Below are 20,863 nucleotides of genomic sequence, written 5' to 3' on the forward strand. Positions count from 1 at the left end.
TATAAGTGGGAGACCAGATGTCAAACCTCCTACTTTTTAACAGAAGAAAGGATCTTTACTTCCCCCACGAGCAACATTCTGCCAGGTAACACGGGGCAGCGATTTTCCAGTCCAATCACTGAGAAAGAGCAAATACACCCTGGCACGTTGAAAACCATGAACCCAAAGAAGCAGGTGCAGGCAGGGGTGCACAGACCTACCTTGAAAAGCAGGCAGTCCCCCTGGTGCTCAGCGTAGATGGAGCTGAGCCTGTACTGGTTCTCCGTGGTGATGTCAATCTGGTAGCCCGTGAGTGTGTAGCACACCTTGCGGAACTCCTGGATCTTGGTCTGGAAAACTTCTTTCAGGCGTTGGTTTTTCAGTTCTGCACTTTCCACTTGCTTCTTCAGCTCTGGGTAAGGGAGGAAAATGGGTATTTTCTTATATGTCACCAGCACGGAGCCCTTGTGCTGTACTTACAGTGCTAGCCAAACTGGGCGAATTGAAAAGGTTAATTAAAAAGCGAATTAAGCAGGCAAGAAACAAGCAAGCTGGATGCCTCTCCTCCTGGCCCCAGCAGACTACAAGATAGTAAACTGGGGAGTAAGGAAAACAGACATGTCTTGGTGGGATGGATTTTTCTTTTGCTTAGCCAGTCTTTTAACAACACACTACAAAAATTCAAAGCTATAGCATCCATTTCACCACATGCACGCGCCTTGTTGTCTACACAGAGCCCAAGAGAAGGGTGCTCCTCTACAGAAAGCAATGAAGTGGAAAAATGGTCCAAAATATGCCTCTGTATGGTTGCATCAGGAGGAAGCTGCCTACAAGGGAAATCTCCTCCAATGGAGGAGATTTGAGGTAAGTGCTTTGATCTCAAATTGACACACTGCTTAGGAATCCCTCAAGGTTTGGGAAGGGGCTTTTATCGTGATAAAAAGCCTGGAGAGCACCTCTGCCTCTTTGCATTTGCCACCTTAACTGGACTAGTCCCTATCAGAGAGGTCCTGGGAGACTGCCTGCCACTCACCCTGTGTTTTATTGCTACAAAGGGAGCTGCCAGTACTGTGAATCCTTCAAGAGGATACACAACAATTACCATGAATCTTTCACCCAAGGTGCCTTCTGAGTAATTAAACCTCGATTTATCATCCCATTAATTAAAGAGATTGGCTTTACTTTAATATACACTAGAGATGTCTCTCAAGTCAGCCTGTTTTATCAACACTGCAGTCCAGGGTTAGGAAAAATCCTGACTCCTTCTAACAGCAAACAAATAGACTTCCTCAGTCGAATACCTCTTTGTCATTCTGAGGTTTAAGGCTTTGTGCTGTGATCAGAGACATAATTGCAGCATTTGCAGCCCATATGTCTTTAGTTTAGCTACTTCAGATCCAGCAGCAGGACAGCAGGAACTTCAGAGCAAGGTGACTGCTGGAATATGAGGAATGTTTTTGGCTGGGTTTATAGAGCCCATACTAAAAACATTATTGCTTCCCAAGTGAGCTGGAAATTTTTTTGCTTGAGTACTTGCTGGAAAGTGTTTCCACTGGCCTCCCAGGCACAGTGCAGGGAGGATGTAGGATGGAAAGTGCAAGGCCATGGACCTGCCAGTGACATTGACCTCTGAGCAGCTGCAGGCACACCAGGAGAGAGCCAGTCACCTCTCATCTCCTGTACTGCTTTGGTTTAGGCACTGTGGGTGGAACAAAAGGATAATTCAATGTGTTAAGGTAAAGTGCCTTAAATGCCACTGAGGATGCCCCTGCTCAGAAGTACTTTGGCCTTAATCCAACTCAGTTTAATCCCCAGGCAAGGACAGGAACTCTTTAATGGTTAAAGAGAACTACATGTCCCTTTACTTCTGAGTGAGAGCATCCACTCAGGGAGAGTTAACCCTGGCCAGCTCCTTACCTTCAGCTAATCCAGCTCCACCTTCCTGAGCAGCTTCTGGTGGTGATGTACAAGCAATGATTGCCTTTACCCTGGATCTTGCTTTATGAAGGGGAGCAAACCAGTTGTGGGGAACATCACCAGTTGGTTCATTAAAACCCTGCTATACAGGGAACCTCCCAGTTGTAGGGGGATGTAAAGCAAGTAGAGAATATCCAAAGCACCCTTAATGGCCCAAAGGGTTGTGTCTTATACACAGTCCCTTCTCAAGAGCTCAAAAAGGCTCTTTTCTGACCACCCACCTTCCCACTCACAGCAACTCATCAATGTGTAATTAATTCAACCCTTCTCTGGATTATTACAACCCTTTCCCCATCATCTCAGCTGGGACTGGTCTTTGATTAATCAAGTAATCAGCCTCTGAAATTGGGAGGTTAATGGGTGGCTCTGACCTGGATATTCTCAGTTTTCATTCAGCTATGCAACTGTTAAGGACAAAATCCTATATATGAAAGTAAAAATTCAGTGACCACACTGCAGTGGTAAATAACATTTCGTCACTGTCAGAGACAGCCCTGCCTTTAATATATTGCCCATGTCCAACAGCAATATTTTTTTCCCTAATAAATGCAGTCTAGCCTTGGAAAAGTAAATCTCTCTCTTCCTACTGCATCTCAGAGGTTGTCTCTCCCAACTTTTATAACCTCAGAGGTGGATGGCACCCTAATTCATTAACTCCTTGAACAGCTTTTGTTATTCATGAAGAGTTAGTGCTTTTTCCATTGTTTTGTCTCTCAGACTTGGTCCTGGCAGTGGCCACCACCAGCATAATCACCCCCACCCAACAGTGCTGGCCTAGTTAAACAACCCTCTGACTTTGCAATAGCAACTGAGTGATGGCAACTGCTTCCCTCCACTCCCCTCAGGGTGAGAAAGGAAAACCTTTGACTACAATGACTCTTTTATACAAGAAATCTGGAGCTTTGCAGTGTAACTGAAGTACCAGGGAGCCTTCACCCCCGACTGGACTGCGTGCCCTTGCTGCCTCCCTGCTGCTCCTCCTGGCCCTCTTTCCAGAGCCTGCAGCAGTGTTGGTGTCCTGGCTGGAGGAATTATCTGCATGAAAAACTTATCTGCTCGTTAGAGATGCCTTGTGTCAGCCACTGGCACAAGGTGCTGAACTGGGGAGCTGCTAATGTAGATGCAGTGAATGTGCCAGCGTCAGCCAGGGGTGGGATAAAGCATTGTCATCCCTCCTGTGACTCCATCAGGGCTTCTTTAGCTTAGGGACAGAGCAGGAAAAAAACCCAAGCAGGCACAGGGACACAACAGGAATGCCTGAGTTTGCAGCTGCCCCCGGTGAAAGGTCCACTGAACCCTGACTGTAAAACAGAGATTGCTCTTCCTTTACGCCCAATTAAGCGCAGTGCTCAGCAGCTCAGCTCCAGCTGGTGCCTCCCTCCTGCAGTGTTTATCCCCTGGGAACAATTCAACCCGGGGCTATTCCTGGTTTAACTCAGGACAGCACTCAGCACCGTGACTGGCCTTACTTTCCACTGAGGGATCTGCTGACACAACCAAGAAAGCACACCATGAGCAGGATCCTTGGAAGAGTAACTTCAGAGGAAGGTAAACTGAGACTTGAGAGAATTCAGATGGGATCCCACTGCTGGAACAAAGCCATTTGAGGTGTCCTAGGATATCTTATCCCCTCTCATCACACTTCTGCAGGAAAGAAACATCCTGCAGGTTCTGTGTGATACCAGCCAGCCCCGGGCCAATGTCTCAGACACCTTGGGGTGTCTAAAATGGCAAAGAATGACTAATTTTAGGGTACCTATGGATCCTCTCTGCACCATGGGTCTGTTTAGGTGCAGACCTGGCACCATGGGTTTCCTGGACCCAGCCAGCAGGACAGCAGCATATGCACAGACTTGGGGACAGTAATTAATCTTTCTAATATGTCCCCCATCAAGTGAAGATGTTAAGCTAAAATGCAGCTCATTGTTTGCTCTGCATCTGAATTCAAAGGTGTGAAAACGCTAATTCTTAAGCCTCACCTAATACCGCTAATTCCCGCCAAATTTCTCGCACAGTCAGGAAAAATTGATTTAAAAGTCATCACTTGCACAGAGTGCAACTCAGCTATTTCAGAGCAGTGTTCAGGGCACAGCCACAGAGGCCCTGGAACAGAGGGACATCCTTTTGGGATGGTCAGAGCAAGGCTCCAGTGACAGCACTAATGTGTCCACCCCTTTCATCTACCACCTACAGAAACCTGAACATCTTGATCCATTCAGATCTTTCCCAATGGAGAATTAGATTTAACATCTTCAAAGGACAGTATTTGAAAATGAGAATCTCTGCATTTAGAGAACCTGTTTAAGTTCCTGTATTTGACCTTGTTCCACTTGCACAACACAGGTGAGAGAAGTTGCAGAGGCCACGGATGGGGAAGGTCACATCACAAACACTCTTCATCCCAAAGAAGGGATGCCAAAGCATCTCCAAGTTTATGAGGCAAATAAGAACTGAGAAAATAAGAAGGAGGTTACACAGGCCATGCCTTGGTTGGAGGCAATGACTGGCCTGAAAAAAAAAAAAAAAGGACAATAGAGAGAACAAGAAAATATATAGAAATACTGTCCCATCTCCTTTGTATTCAGGCTGAGAGTGTGCAGAAAAAGTTGCCTGTCCTGAAGAGTTTGATGTGGAAAAAAATATCCTCACTTTAAAAAAAAAATCATTACTCTGTTAGAAAATTAATATTGCCAAATTATTAATTCCTCCTAATGATACTGCTTCTTGAAACACCTTGTATTTTCACACACTTACATTGACTTTAATGAATAATTCAAACTATTTTGGATAAATAAATAAAATATGAGTTGGGCTTTTTTGGTCTCGAATTGGAAATGTCACTGCTTTTTATTCCATTGCTTTGACACTCCTTACATCTGAAACTGTTCAGAGCAGCCTGGAAATACCACAGCTTTGACTCTTGCTCCAAGTTCAGCCAGGTCAATCAATAACAATAGCAGCCTCTGCACCAAAGAAAACCAAATTTACGCTTAGCCTTTTCCCCAGGGAAAGAGAAGGAAACAATGTGACTCTGAGCATGCCAAAAGTGGCATGAAATTAAATGTATCACTAGTCTTTTCCAGGAAAATACAAATTTGTTCTGCCCATCCTCAAAGATGCCACAAGCCATGTAGCTGCATTAATTCAGCTGCAATCCCAGCTAATATATATCTCTCTCAGAAAGGCCTGCAGTCCTTTCTAACTCTCCATTAAAGGTTACTTTCCCTCAGTGACATGTTTGGGGGTCACTCACTCCAACACACACAGGATAAAGTATTTACACATCAATTCCTGTCCCTGCTGACCCTGCCAGGGCGCCTCAAGACAGATGCCACCCAACAGTGACATGTGACAGTGGAGGATGCTGCATTTTCACCAACCCTGCTTCACTTAAACAAGAGATTGCTTAAATTTTGTTTCCAGCTTACAGAAAAGGATGCCAGAACCACCTTGTTCACACAAGCTCCACAATGGGAAGAGGAAACACTGTTTTCTCAGTTCCAAGCAGCAAGGTACATTTACATTTATTCTCCCCCATCTACAGGAGCTGCTGCCATGCAGTGGCACTCCTGAGCCACCCCCTGCACCCCCAAACTGATACTGAATTACTCCATCCATTGCAGGTCTGTTCTTCCCATCTGTGTCTCTGCACCTGGGGCCCTTCCAGTCATTCCCCTGCTCAAACCTCAAGCTGGAATTTTCTTTGCCAGCCTCAGTTTATGAGGAGCAATGTCTGAAAAGAGTTCTGTGATATTCTGTGAAGGGCACAACATAAAAATAAATTGTATCGTGTTAAATAAAGGCTAATAGGAGAAGAGCTGAACATTTTCTGATGTAGGCAAGTTTATGACCATTGCTTTTGAGAAATAAAATTCGCTTTGCTAGATTTTATAGGCATGCTTTATGCCCTGGGGGAGTGGGACCACACAGCCCCACACCACCCCTACTCGACCTTACAGTCTGGCAGCCTCACACTGCTCTCTGCAAAACTTGAAATTTGTGACATTACAGCCATGAATTATAACTTTTCTTGAAGGTAAAAACAGTTTTATATTCAACAGACTGCACTGGCTGTTCAATTTGAAACCTAAGTGGTATTTATTTGATCAGTCAACATTGGTTTATTTTTAAACTGTGTATGTACCATATGGTTCAATGCACCTCCCAGCCCCCTCCTCCAGCCACCAGCTTGCCCTTCCAGCAGCTCTGGGGAGACTTTTCAAAGGCAGCACAGCACAAGTAAAGGTCTCCACCACCATGACCAGCTGCAGCTCTTGCCCTGCCTGAGAACTGCCCACTAAAAAAATAATTTCCCAGATGTTTCTCTTCACTGAAGATGGTTGGCTGAAGGCCCCATTTCAGACAACCCGTGCACCTTTACAAAGGACATAATTAATTATCCTCTGATAACTTGAAGAAAGTAGCAGAAGAATTGGAAGGGTAAGGCAAGAGCAGCAGGACACTGAGAACCAAAGAGAGGAAGCTGTGGAAAAGCATCAACTCTCTCCTGCAGTACCTACACACAGATAGAACATGGGTCAGGATCAAGTGAAGAGTGATTTTCTTTTCTTCCTTTTGCTAAAACTGAGATTACAACACCAAATTGCAAAACTCACAAGCACACCTGAGGCTGGCCAATGAACCACCCCTGAGCAAAAGGTTCTCTCAGGGCATCCCAGCCTCGGCACTGCTTGGAGCTTTCCTTGTCCTCCTTCTTGTTGGCAGAGCTGTTTTGGAGTGGGGGAAGGAAGAAAACAAGTGGGCTTTTGGAAGCTCAGCCCAGTTCCTGCAGCTGTTCTCAGTGGAGGCAGCACAGTGCTGTGTGAACAGACCCTGGGCACCACTAAAATCTGTGGCTGTAATGGTGTGAGCAGCCTGCTTGCAGCAATACAGAACTCAGTGGGGATGGCAACACACACCCCAGACACAGGAGAAATTAACCTCAGGAGAGCTATTTCTGGCCCAAGATGGACTCCATCAATTAGCATAATATGGCACAAACAGTTTGGAAATCAGGGTGGTCACACTGGTCATAAATTGTGACCCAAGCAGGAAGACATCTCCCTCCACCTCCCAAACCATGATTAAAGTCTGCCAGCCACACTTCCCTTCCATATGGCAATTACAGCCCAACAGCACTTCTCAGAACAAAGTGATGTCAGCCAGAGCTGCAGCAAGTCATTAACTCTGGATGCAAAAAATAGCCTCACCTTAACAACACAAATATACTGTGTCACTCCAGTTCACAGGAAAGTACTTAACTTCTGCTTCTAGAACTAGCCAGCAAGTCTCAGGCATAAGTCTTCCAGCCTACGTGTTTTTCAGGTAATCTATTTTGGAGTTAAAAAAAAAAAAAAAAGTCAGTGGGACTTTACATGGGCTGTAGTTCAGGGAAGTCAGGTAGCAAAAAACTGGGGCATAATTTGTATCACTTGTCAGATGAAGGAGAATCACTTCTCCACTAAGTTGCTTCCAAGAAAAAAAGTGCTTTGAAACCACTCAAGTGTCTAATGAAAAGATTAATCCTAAGAACTATATAATTAACATATATAATATGCATTGTTAATTAGACAGGATGGTCTGCAGAAGCATCTAATAGATTAATTTATCCTCTGCCTATCACCTCCCTTGCACTCTGCCCATTATTTTGTTTCCATTTGCACATCACTACTATCAGTACTACCCCAAAACACTTGGATGTATTTAAACCTCTGCAACAGCACCCAACATCTGCTATTAAACCAAATGAGAAAAACAGCTCCAGAAATAGCTTTGTTCTCTCTCACAGTGAAGACTTTTTGCAGGAGTTTTAGTAATTCACAGCACAGGGTGGACAATATTCAATCATGCATTAGAGAGTGCTTCACAGTTTATTAGCTGATGATGCTCACAGAAGCTGTGAACGGGAGATTTCCACTGCTGGCAAGAGATGATTTCAAGCCTTCCCAGGAGCAAAACCATTCTGCTCTTACTCATGGAACTTTTTATAGTCAAATTCAGATGCTGAGACTCATGGAAATGCTATTAGAACTCAGTGGTAGTGTCCAAGATTATGTTACTTACGGTTTCTTGTCTTCCTCAGTTTTCTGCATTGCACAGTCTGTGTTCACGACACAAAAAGTCTGTAGCTTTGCAGGCAGACAATCAAAATATAGAACTAACAAAGGCCTCATGAGGTTCCTCCCAGGTCTAAAGTTGTTGTTAAATAACTCTATGGTGTAAGACAGGTGCTGAGATGGGGCAGGGCATCATACAGGTACCCTTCAGTTCTGGTTTGGGATGCACAGACCAAACTCCAAACCCTACAGACTCCCTGACTGTTGGGAGCATGGCTGGCCACAAGCCCTTCTGCCCATACAATAACTCCCTCACAGTCATTATAACCCCATAATAACCCCATTCCCATCTCCAGAACTCCCTTTTTTATGACACTGTTCCCTGCCCTGAGGTGGGGAGACTGGAAAGGTCAGCCAAGGGCCCCGCGGGTGCTGAGCACAGCCTGCAGGGCACAGCCAGGAAAATGCACAGGCTTCAGCCAGCTGGGAGAACACAATGGCACTGCCACAGAGAAAGGCAAGGCTCTGCAGCATGCCACCTTACTTGTGTTTTTAATGGCAGAAGATTGTGGAGTTTGTTTTAGGGCTTTTGTTCCAAAGGAAATTAAGCTTTAAAAAGCCTCCACTTGCTCCTTCTATTCAATGTTTTTTTCCTCCCCTGTTTATCCCCTTAATAGTGTTTTGAAGTGTTGGCTCTGTAAATGTATTGCTCTTAGCCTGAAAGCTCTCTGGATGCCAACTAGTCAAACCATTCCCAAACCCTTCTCCCTGCTCCTTGTGCTCCTGCAGCAGGACCCAAAGGCACTCTGCTCAAGAATCACATCAGATGTTTCCTCTGAGCACTCTTCTGAGTGCCCCAGACCTCCTCTCACGGGACAGCAGGTTCTGCCCTGTTTTTATTGGCATATTTTTCATGTTCTGCTTCATTGTCTGGTGTCCACTTTATGAAAACAATCCTTTAAAGATGCTCATGCTGAAGCAGAACAGAGCATTGGTTCAGTGTGGAGCAGCAGCAGAGCAAGAGGGGAAAAAGGACTTTCAAACAGCAGAACTGCAGGATTGTGACACAGATGTAAAGACAAGCAAACTTATTTCCCTGGAGCATGAAAGATGTTTGGAAACAGAGCCATCTCCTGGATAACCAGGCTTTCAATCATGTTATTTCAGCCTCTGGAGCTTTTATTTCCATTGCAGAAGTCTGAAATGTTCCTATGGATAAGGGAGGGTTATTTCCCTTAACCTTGTGCTGGTTATCTTGGCCAAGAGGTAAAGGCTTGATGCCTCCAAGCACTGTCCACAAAGTATGCCAAGGCTGGAGGACACCAAAATCATCTCTGGGCAGGGAGACAGGAAAGGTAACATCTGTCTCAGCCCAAATGCCAAGTCTCCTCTCCTGGTCCTGAATTATTCATCACGTGCTAACTTCCAAGCCAGTTCAGTTTTCAATTTTTAAATATTTAATAATTGGTTATTAAATATTCATGCAATTTTATTAGAAATTTTGGAAGATGGGCACTAAGGCTCTAATTGTAAAGTTCATCATTGGGACCAACTGCCTACTCAGAGAGACCTTCTGGCTACCTAGAAAGAGAGGGAAGAACAGAAAAGCTAAAGCAAGTATTTATGGACCTCTCTGACTCTAGATCACAGAGACAGAGACACCTATGCCATTTGTTTTCAAAAATGCATCACCTTTTTATGAAAAAGCTGAGAAACCTACACTGGGAACATGCTAGTCAGCTGCAGACTAAAGGGTTTTTAAGAGTTTAATTTCAGTGACACAGAGAAAGATGTACATCTCAGACAGCTGCAGTGGATCTGGCTGGTAAATGGAGCCTCTCATTACAAGAAAAATATACAGTAAGTCTTGGCTGGGATTCGGGGCAGATGCAGGGACAGTTCAGCTCAACTCATCCCTAGAAGGACACAGATTCCTCCCTTTTTCTGATGCCTACTCAGAGGGGACATCAGGAGGTGTGTCTCCCCTGAGCTGGTCTAAAAACTTGGATTCATTAATTTTCCATGGCTGTTTCTCTCACTGTTGTTCCTCCAGACCCTGTTTTCCTCCTTTTTAGTAGATGACGTGTTTAACCCTGATTCCTGCTGAGAGCAAGCCCATGTTCCTGTCCCCCTGTATTATGAGCACACATTCCCCACTGGGATGGAAATGGTATGGTTTACACAAAAGATGACACAAAAGGCCTGGAATTATATGCAAATGAATGAATCCATTCCTCACTTCTTGCCATCAAAAGTCTGACTTTCCAACAACTGCATGGGGTAATTTCTGCACCAGCTTTCAAACAAAGGGCATCTCTGTGTTATTAGAATCTCACTGTGGTGAGCAGTTTGTCACCTTTCACAAGTATTATCTGAAAGGACACCAGCAATTATTCCCAAGGAGATTATTGGGTGGCTATGTCCCAGCAAAGCAGCTGGAAGCTCAAGAGATATAATATTCACCAGGAAAACTACTTTTTCAAGTCAAGAGAACATGGAACAGATTAAAAAATTAACTCACTGGAAACAAACACAAAACAAGGTAAAATCATGCTTATTCCCTTCAGTTTTGTTCATCTCTATGCCAACATTAGGAGCACATCTTCAAAAAAAACCTAAAATCTCCTGATTATGACATGAGATAACAGGAATTTAACTCTGGAGACTTATCCTGGGAAGAAGGTTGATATTTATAATAAAAGACCCAGAAGAAGAATGACTCCAGCACCAATTCCAGCTGCAGAAATCCAGCTGATTTCTAGGTCTTGTATATTTGGGTTTTCCAAGAATTTTAAACACCAAGGACTGGAGGAAGGCAGCCAAGTGTTCTCTTCCTGGGATTGTTGTATAATTCCTGATAATATCTTATAATACAACCCAAGAACCAGCATTTGTTTGGCTGTTGTTCATGAATGAAGTGGAGCAGAAGTCCTATGGAATTCCAAGAAAACAACTCCTCATGGCTCTTTACAGAAATGAGTAAGTAGGGTCCCTGCCTGTGCAAGAAACACAAAGAGATTTAGTCACACAAATTTCTTCAGAGAAATCAGTACTGGAGAAGGTGATGCTCTACTGGGTGTCCTCTGAGGACAGCCCATTTCCAGTTACACAGAATCACAGAGTGGTTGGGACTGTAAGGGACGTTAAAGATCAACTTGTTCCACACAGGGAGGCCACTCACTAGATCAGGCTGCTCAGAGGCCCATCCAACCTGGCCAAGGAGAGTTAGGGGGAATAAATTCCATTAACAGATGCTCCAGCAGCTGCTAATTCCACATTCTGACCAGAAAACACACTCCAGAAACCAGGGGTGTAACCCTGGATTGTAACCTTGAGGTGTCACATTTACATTCAAAAACCCAAAAAACAAACCACCGCCAACAAAAACAACAAGTCTGACCTCAGAGATAAAAGTGGAAAACTCTTACCCAGATAAATACTTTTGCTAGTGCTGAACCAGTTTGTTACCTTCAGCTCTGTGAAAAATACCTCTTGTTACCTTGATGGAAATTCTCCCAACACCAACACCCATGCTTCTTTGGAGCCAAAGAAGCACAAGAAAATCTGAGCAAGTCTCCTGTCGGTGGTGGGAAAGAAGAACACACTATTGCTGCACTTTTGGGTGCATACTGTCGACAACTCTAAGCTCAGACTTTTCATAGAACTCATAAACATTTTAAAAAAATTATGAGCTCTGCTTGTTTCAAGCCCAAGCAACATCCATAGAGCACATAATGGTCCAAAATGGAGCACTTTAGTGTGTTCATTTCTTCACTGATGTTTTTAAAAGTTTCTCTGCATCATCTAGGAGATATTGTCCAGAGTCAGACTTCATGTTGCTGCAGCACACTCACACAAGACATTCCACAAGCCCACAGGCAACATGCAGAATAATACAGCTGAGGACAGAAGAGACCCATGAGGAGATAAGGACATGCAGTGACTTTGCAAACTTAGCTTAAAGGGTAATTCATAATAAGTAATTTTAAGGTGGAGGAAAGATTTTCAAAGGGACAATGTGGAAAAGATATCAAGACAGAGTCAACCACTCTGATAGCTAAAAAATAATTAAGTTGTGGGGTTTGGAAGAATGAGAAAAGAGAGATGGACAAATGCAGTCAGCCCAGAGCCATCCAGAAGGCTGATTGGACCTACCTGCTCAAAACAGCACCTCCTGTGGTTTCAACAAGGCCAGTTTGAATAAAGGATCAAGCCAAATCATCCAGGAGGATAAAATTCATACCACTTTTAATTCCTATCAGCTGAGGGAATGTGATGGAGGAATAAACAGTGGTGGGGAGTGATTTCACACCTGCACATTTGAGTTACCTTAAGTAGGGTGAGCAGGGCCACCTGAGAAGAACTCAAATCACACAAGAATACTTGTGTATAGATCTAATAAGACAGAAGCCCCGTCTTTTTTCCTAAGAAAGACATATTTTATTGGCCTATAAGCCTTTTTGTGGCAGCAGAAAAAACCCACACCCAAATCAAAGGTTCTGCAGAAGGCTCAGCATCTTTCTTCAGAGGAAGGCTACTGAAAGTGTCAAGCAAAGACACTTGATAGCCTGAGAGTTTAAACCAGAGCTTTTGGGATAATTTTGACTGCAAATAATAATAAAACACTCTGACAGCAGGGGTTTGGGTGGAGAAAAAGGGTGAGAGAAGTAGAAACATATTCTTAATTAAAATCTCATTTAGCAAATTTTTTTTAATGTGCTTAAAAATTCCACCGAGGTCACCATTCTGGAGAGATGACAAACTCCTGGGATAAAGGCTGGAAAATCCTGGTAGTCATGTCACATTTAGCAAGTCAAAGATATGTTTGTATAAGGCTGTAGAGGGCTAAATCCATTTTACATGCCGTATGTATTATTAATTTCTGACAGTGGGCTTAGAAAAACCTAATTCTCTGGAATACGAGCTCCCTTTGAGCAGAGGGAAGCCTTTTCAAAACTCATCTTTTATTGACTGAGTCATTTTTGAGTCAATCTGTCTGCTTTCGGCAAGACAAGAGTTTTAAATCTTCTCTCTTTTTTTCCTCCTTTTTGAGTCGTGGCAAGTCTATTAAAACCTGCTAATGTATGCAGCAAGGCCTCTGATTTGAAATGTAATGAATTCTTCAGATAGTGGCAGATTAGGGGGAGAAGATGATAGAAACAGCCAGAGCTGCCAAAAAAAGAACTCTCCAGAAAAAGAGGAGGAGAAGGGTGAGTGGGAATGAGAAAGATTAACCCTTTTTACCCAGAAGAAGAAAATCTTTAAGCTCCATTAATAGAATCAGTTAAAAAAGCAGAACTTGGAAGAGGCAGAGCATCTTCAGGCTTGCCTGGGGCTGAATAAGACAGAGAATAAATGAATCTTTCCTCCTAGAGTCTCTTGTAAGATTAGGTAATTCCCTGAGTGAAAAAGGAATAACTTAGAGAAAATTAGCTCCATCCATATAAATAAGCCTTCATATTCCAAACTCATCACCCAGAGCTTCCCAGGCGGATGCCCCAAAACATTTCTGCTGTTGTGTAACAGATGGTTTCCTCCTCCCCCCTTCCCTGGGTTGGTTCCAACCGCAGTATCTTTCAGGTGATCTTGTTTGAGCACAAAAATGAGCATTTTGGGTGTAAATCATCAATCCTGTTAGTGAAAGGAGGCTTGGCAGTTTTATTGTCTTTGGCATCTTTGAAGCGCTGGTCAAAGCTTATGGAGTCACACAAATGAGAGATTAGCACTGTCTCCATTTTACAGATAGAGCAGCTAAGGGAAGGAAAGTCAAGGATACTACTTAATTCGACAGCACAGATCTGGTGACAGCCCTGAGAGCACAGAATCTGCTGAATCACAGCACAGACCTGGGATATCTTCCTGTTTAACAGGAAAATTCATAGCTCAGCCTTGAATTCGATGGCTTTAAAAAATAAAATTAGCTCCATAATAAAGTTCTAATGAAACAAAACCTTAGAGAGAACAGTCAGATGGAGCACAGGTGACCCAGAGGATTATAATGAAAATTAAGCTCAGCAGAACTGATGCAGGTGAGTAAATGTGGGAGATTGAGAAATGGGTTCTGTCAGCCCAATGTCCCTTTACTAATGACAGGCATTGAAATGTTTTAACAACTGAGAAATCCCAACTAACAGAGGCAAAATCCTTCAATTTAACATGCAGCAGAGATATGTAAGTCCATGCATGTCTTGAAGGAGAGACTGCCTTTCCCTACAGATGCAAGGCATTCAGTCCTCTATCACACAACTCAAACTACAAAAGGCAAGGAGTTTTAAGAGAAAAGTTAGCTCAAAAGCTGCTGGAGGCAGAGACTGTAGAAATAAGCATGAGCTGGAAAAAACAGCAGCAGGAAACCTTTGCAGTGGGATACAGGACACAGGGAAAAGTGTTATCTTGGAGGGCAGCAAGCCATGGGAGTTAGCCTGGCTTTTCAAATTGCTTCCAGGTACTGTCTGCATTTGCTGGCAGATACACATTTTCTTCCACCCTGGAGAATGACAATGGCTGTTTGCTTGTGCCCCCATCTCCTAAACTCCATCAGTCCCTTGATGTGGTTCTCCCCAGCTGGGAAGCTGCCTTTTCCTACCTGTCTGTTTGCTTCCAAGCCTGATGTGAGTGCTGCAGAATTCACAAGAACTTTTCCATTTCCACGTATTAGTGCTTTTGGGAAGAAGTTGTGCTTGCTTTCATCTACGTAGACACAATCCCGACCTTTAGCTGGGTGCCAGCCCTGTGATTCAATAGCTGGCACTCTCTGCCTGAATCACTAATGAGCTAAAGGTTATGGCAGGGAGCACACTGAGCTCTGGATAGTCCATTTTTCAGAGGAGATAAGAGACTCAGACCTGGAATGTTACAGAAGAGGTAAAACATTTTTCCTGGCAGAGCTTTTTTTATGGGCTGAGGGCATGACCCAGGACTATGGCATCAGTCCTGTACAAATGCCATTTGGTAGCCACGTTCTGCCTCCTCCACTTTCAAGTTAAAAAGACACTTCTCACTTTCTGCCATTGGGATGGCCCCAGTGTGGCACTAAGCAGTTGCTGTACTTCACACGAGCCATGGATGCACATTAGTGGTGGATGAAGCAATCCCTGTGCAGATTTCCTTTTGCTGTGAAGTTTTGCAGAGCACTTTGGGAATCCTGAGAGGCCAACACACTCATTGCAGCAAGCTCCACCACACCAACTGTAGTAGCAGGCTCAAAGAACAGCCTACTCCAGAATTTCACTATTTTTCTTTTCCAACTTCATCTTGAATTTCTCCTGCACAGCCTCTACATCCTTTCTTCCTGCCCTACTTGTTGGGAAGATTCTCTTGCTTTCTGACATTGCTTGAACTCCTCCATCTCTCTGTCTCCTGAGAACTCTGCACCAAACATTGGCTTAGTGCAGGACTATCCTGTTTGGAATAAGATCAGTCAAAAAATCAAGATCTCCCATGCTTAGTCACCAAAGAGATTATTTTGGCATAGAAAAAAAAGCACAGCACTAAGGTAACCTTGACTCCTGGTTTCCAATGATCCACCCCACACCAGGGAGCCAGTGCACAGAGTCCTGATCTCTTGCACTGCAGCCTCCCACAAGAAGGATTCACCTCATTTAGGTTTAGAGAATATTTTACTCACTGCTGCTGCTGTGGACTCTTCCCACTGAGGTCAATGACACCAAGTGCCACAGAGACCATGCTGTTGGCGTGAGCAGCTCTGCCAAAACAGGTCAGAGACTCTTAGGGAAAAGTGTACATTGAGGAACAAGTGAGGAAAGGAAAAATGGTACACACAAAAGATCTGTGTGCGTGGGATGTACAAGCAAGGAGAAACAGATTTACCCAGCTTGGCTAAATCACTGAATTAGCTCTGTGCTCGAAGAAAAAGTTATCCTTAAAGGCTGTGCTATTCAGTAGCTCACTTTACATCTGAGAAAAGTCTGCAAAAATCCTCCTGTATTATCTCTAGCCTTACAGATTTCTTCTTTTCATCTGAGGCTCAGAGTGGGGATTACCCATTAAGGTGCAGTGGCCAAATCACATTCAATCTATTCTCTGTAAAAAGAAGAAAAAGCTTTGGTCTCTCTTGTCCCCTTCCATCTCATTCACTTCTCGTGTCCACATCCAAAGCATTCACCTCCAGCTTTCAGTAGGTGAATAGGTTCTGAATACCAAGAGGACACAAAGGATGATACTAAATAATGATTCTCACTTCTCAATCCTACAGGCTGCATCCTACTTCTCCAGCACCACAGAACAAGGGTTCATTTAAAATCTTCAAGTATTTCTCAACCCAATCACCAGACAGTTGGCCATTTCCAGCCAGCACTGACCAATTTTGACCAGCAGTTTCCACAGTATCATCCCCCTTGCTCTGATCAGGGATGTAACAGAGGCAGCATCACTGGCACGTTGGTATCAGACCATCTGGGCTCAACCACACTCAAACATCTGCAGTGCTTCACATCTGGCCACCCCCACACTTGACCTGGCAGCACCAGCTCGAGCAGATGTGTTCAGCAAGGAATGATGTGACCAAAAGATGCAGCCCTGAGCTTTGCCAGCTCTGCCTCTTCCCCTGTAGCCCCAGTGGGACCCCTACCAAGTGGAGTTAAACAAAGGAGTTAATAAGTACAGCTGGAGAGAGGTAATAACAGCAAAAGACAACTAGAAAAATACCTTTGCAAACAGATGAAGCATGTAACGACAGGAAACTAAAATGCTTTTACCACGTTGGGTTTTTATAGAACTGTGTTTGCTTTTCCTCAGCCACAGAAGTCAGAGATTGTAAACATCTGCTTGTTCACGCTGCCTCTCTCCCACAATGTTTTGATTTAGGTATTTTCCTGTAATGTCTGCAACTTCAACACATCAGAATTGTGCCAAGGCTTCAGTAACAAACAGTAAAAGGGATTGAAGGTATTAGAAAAGTGAAAAGCTAATAAACCCAAAGCCATTAAAACAAACTGACAAGAGCCCTGGCATCACTCTGAAGCATTCCAAAGTAGAATTTCCTGAGCTGAAATTACCTTGAATACATCTTTCCAGTAAAACTGAAATTACCTCCCTTTCAGCATGAGACCTATTGAAGTACTTGACCCTTTGGACATTATAATCTTCTTGGCAGCATTATCAACAGTTGCCTCAGAAGCTGGTGAGCTGGAAGCCCAGCATGACTGTTTGTCATGGTTTAACCCCAGCCAGCAAGTAAGTGCCACACAGCCACTCATTCACTCCATCTCACCATCTACAGGACTCTCAGTGAGGTTTATTCTGCTGTTCCCTTAATTTTATTTACTAGTATTTGGATTTCAAAACAAAAAAAAGTCAATTTTGGCTTACCAGGAATTATAAAGAACTCGTGTAATTTGGTCTTTGATTTAGTTATCAATCCAAAAAGACATTCTGTACTAAGAAGTAAAAGATAAAACCATAAAGAAAGAATTGCATTACTGGCAGCTGCTCAGATTAAAAAAAAAAACCAACAAACAAATAAAAAAAATTAGAGAAAACCTAAAGAGATTTTTATTAATGCTTTAGATGACTTAGAGAAAAAGTCACTTAATCATAACATTGTAAACAAGGAAGTTCTACAGCAGTATTTAAAAATACCCAAAATCATTTCAGGAGCCCCATTGATTTGAATTAGGCAGCTGCATAATCACAGGGGCTGCAATTTTAATGAACATTTCAACAGGAAATGTAGAGCTGATTATATATATCAAAACAGGAAAGATCTGAATGCTGCAGCAACTCTTTTTTTGTTGTTCTGTTTATTACTCAGTGTGCAGATCCAAACTAACTCCAGAAGTAATACAGAACTTACCTGACAGCCCCTCTCTCCCTGGCTCCCAATGCTTCCTTCTGGCTGCAGTTCTGATTTTACTGTCTTGATACATGTCATTAGGCACAGCATTTTGAAAAATAATTAGTGATTCAATCAGATTTTACACTGGATCAAGTGGCTGGAAACTTCAATGCTGTGCTGCAGTTTTCCCTTAAAATACTTTAGGGCATGTTATATATACTTAATTAGATAATGTTTATACAGTGCTTTGAAGAAATAAGGAACTCTGTAAGGGCTGGGTCACATTTTCAGAAAGGAAAAGAGCAGTGTTGAGACAGCACAGGCACAGAGGGAGAACAAAGCTCTCAAAAGCTGAACACCACCTTGTTTTCAGAAAGGTTTCAGGACATTTGAGAAAATACATGTCAGCAGCTTCCAACAACCAGGCACTGAGAAAGAAACAAAAGTTGTGAAACAGGGGATGCTGCAGAGGCAGTGCAATGACAGTGCTGCTGATATCAAAGTGGGAACAGTGGCACCAGAGTCAAAGGGGCAGCTGCAGCTCTCCAGAAGGAAAAGTTTGCTAATATCCAAGCCCAGGCCATTATTATTACCCTCTTACAGCAATGTGCAACATAAGGACTCAGAGTTGTAAGCCTTGATAAAACAAAATGCATTCCACTCCTGGGAGCACTCTAAAGAGTGGGAACTAATGGAATAAAAGTACCTGGCTGCTTATTATTTTGGGGTGAGGGAAGCAGGGCTTTTTTGTTAAAGTTAGGGTGCTCTTGGGTTGCATGCTAAAATACTAAAATACACTGCAAAACACAAAAATGTGTCTTCCTAGGAGGAACAGGGAGCAGCACATGGTCTTCCCCTGACTGGGCACCCAGAGCAAGCACCAGAGGGGATGCAGAGCACAGAAAGGGTGAGGGCCAGGTTCTGCTCTGGATCAGGATGAGGCACCCCATAAATCCTTCATCCAAACTTCTATTAGAAGAACTTGGAAAGCAAGAAAGCAAGCTGTGCCTAAATCCACTCAGAATGAACAAGAGATGCAGCATCCAGACATTTGGCTCCCTACAGGGCAAGAGGCACAGAGAGTGCTCCAAAGAGTTTCCAGTGAGCAATGAAAGCAAACAATGTATGCAGGGAGCTTTCAAAATGATTGCAGAGAGAGCCCTGAGCTTCTGTTCAGTGCATTTTTGGGTTTTTTATTTGCCTATAACTAAATTACATGATTTCTTTGCAAGTCTAATTATGCAGTTAATTGATGCTGGTGCCCTTTAGCATCTGGCATTTAAGATTAAGTAAATAATGGAGAAAAGTGCATGCAGCACCCAGCAATAATTAAACACAGCAAGTGTTTGCTCCCCCACCCTCCCCCGTTCTAACCTGTTACACATAAATCTCTGAGGATAACTGTCTTTAACAGCCTCAAATACACTTACACACCATATAATGGATACTTGACAACAGTATTTTTCCTCCTAGAGATCATGGATAGCAGGTGTATCTTTGCTCTTAGTTGGGAGATTTCATTTCATGCCTTGCACTCAAGGGGAAGGAAAAGCTTCATTGTGACAACTCTACCCAACTGAAGAGCATGTTAAATGGATCTTCATGGGAACATACTTTTAAATCCAGGACTGTGACTGTTGGCATCATGCATTAAAGATTTGTGGTCCAATTTTTCCCTTTTTCACATGCAAGCTTCCTTCCTGATGGACCATTCAGTGTTATCCATGTATTTCCTGAAGACTGTGGGAATGCAGGTTATGAAAAAGAAAGATTGTGTTATCGAAAATAAAGCTACAGGGAGACTTTATTGCTGCCTTTTAGTTCTTAAAGGTGGTTTATAAGACATGGAGAGACCTTTTAGCAGGGCTTCTGCAATTGGTTTTCAACTAAAAGAGGGTCAATTCAGACTAGATTTAAGGAAGAAGGTTTTTATAATAAGGATGGTGAAGCACTGGCACAGGCTGCCCAAAGAGGTGGTGGGTGGAAGCATTTGAGGTCAGGCTGGACAGGGCTCTGAACAACCTGACCTAGTTAAAGATGCTCCTGCTTATTGCAGAGGGTTGGACTAGATGACTCGTAAGGGTCTCTTCCAACTCAAACTAGAATATGATTCCATGATTTTTCACATGTAGAGCACGGCACTGAGATTTCCATCTGATCATTAGAGCACAGTTTCCTCAGAAGGCCATATGTTAAGCACTGGACATAAGTTACAAGACCTACTCCAAGTCTTATGCTACAAGAAACTCCAAGCCAGCAACAGCAGACCCAGCTTCTGCTGCTCCTCCAAACAAGACCATTCAGGAGCATAAGTTCAGTCCAGCAGATCAATGTCAGCCAGACTGCTTTCCTAATACAGCTTTGATTCAAACACAATGAAAGGTTTTTAGTTCTTCCAGAGCTGCCTGATAGAAGAAATTCCTGCCCAAAGATTAGTGCCACAATCTCTTTAGACTCTACAAGCAAAAAAAAGCTTGTGTGGAGACTCCTGCCCACCTCCCACGGGTGCCTAATTAATACCTCTGGCATACTGAGAGACCTTTGGACAGAGGGTGCTACAGAAGTGGAAAATATTATCATCATTATGCCTGCTCCCACCAGTGCTGGCATCCAAGGGAGAGCTTTCCCAGCAGATGGTGAAGTCGTGAGCAGGGCTGGCTTTGGTTATAATTTCCCTCATCACAGACTCTCCTTGTTGGAGCAGCTTCCCTTCTTGATGCCTGAAGAGCAAACCAGAACCTGCAGAACAGGACTGCATCCTGCTGGTCAGTACCACTGACACATTCAAACCAGCCAGCACTCAAATCACTGCAAACTAAATCATCCAAGGGGCTTTCTAATTAAAAAGAGCTTCACTTGGATGGCAGTTCTTTCTCCTGCCTGTCACAGTCAGCCCTCCCCTGAATTCTGATCATTAAAAGGAAAAAAACCCAAAGCATTAGTCAGCTTTTGTTAAGTGTCAAACATTGCCTCTCTAAACAATGAGCAAAACAAGGAGAGGTGTTTAATAGCTCTCAGAGCAACTTTATACCTTCCTAAACACTATTTCTGTACC

The 20,863-nt window shown here is 43.4% G+C and overlaps 1 protein-coding gene across 5 annotated transcripts in view; it reads right to left on the minus strand.

Moving 5' to 3' along the window:
• Positions 1–20,863, minus strand: part of MAD1L1 (mitotic arrest deficient 1 like 1) — a 349,051-nt gene that overhangs the window by 89,508 nt on the left and 238,680 nt on the right. For all 5 annotated transcript variants that reach the window (XM_059861646.1, XM_059861647.1, XM_059861650.1 and 2 more), the window contains one exon: positions 201–391. In XM_059861646.1, coding sequence (XP_059717629.1) covers positions 201–391 — 191 coding nt within the window. The remainder of the gene's footprint in view (positions 1–200; positions 392–20,863) is intronic.

Source organism: Haemorhous mexicanus, chromosome 17, assembly GCF_027477595.1.
Source record: "Haemorhous mexicanus isolate bHaeMex1 chromosome 17, bHaeMex1.pri, whole genome shotgun sequence".
NCBI classification, from domain to species: Eukaryota; Metazoa; Chordata; class Aves; order Passeriformes; family Fringillidae; genus Haemorhous; species Haemorhous mexicanus.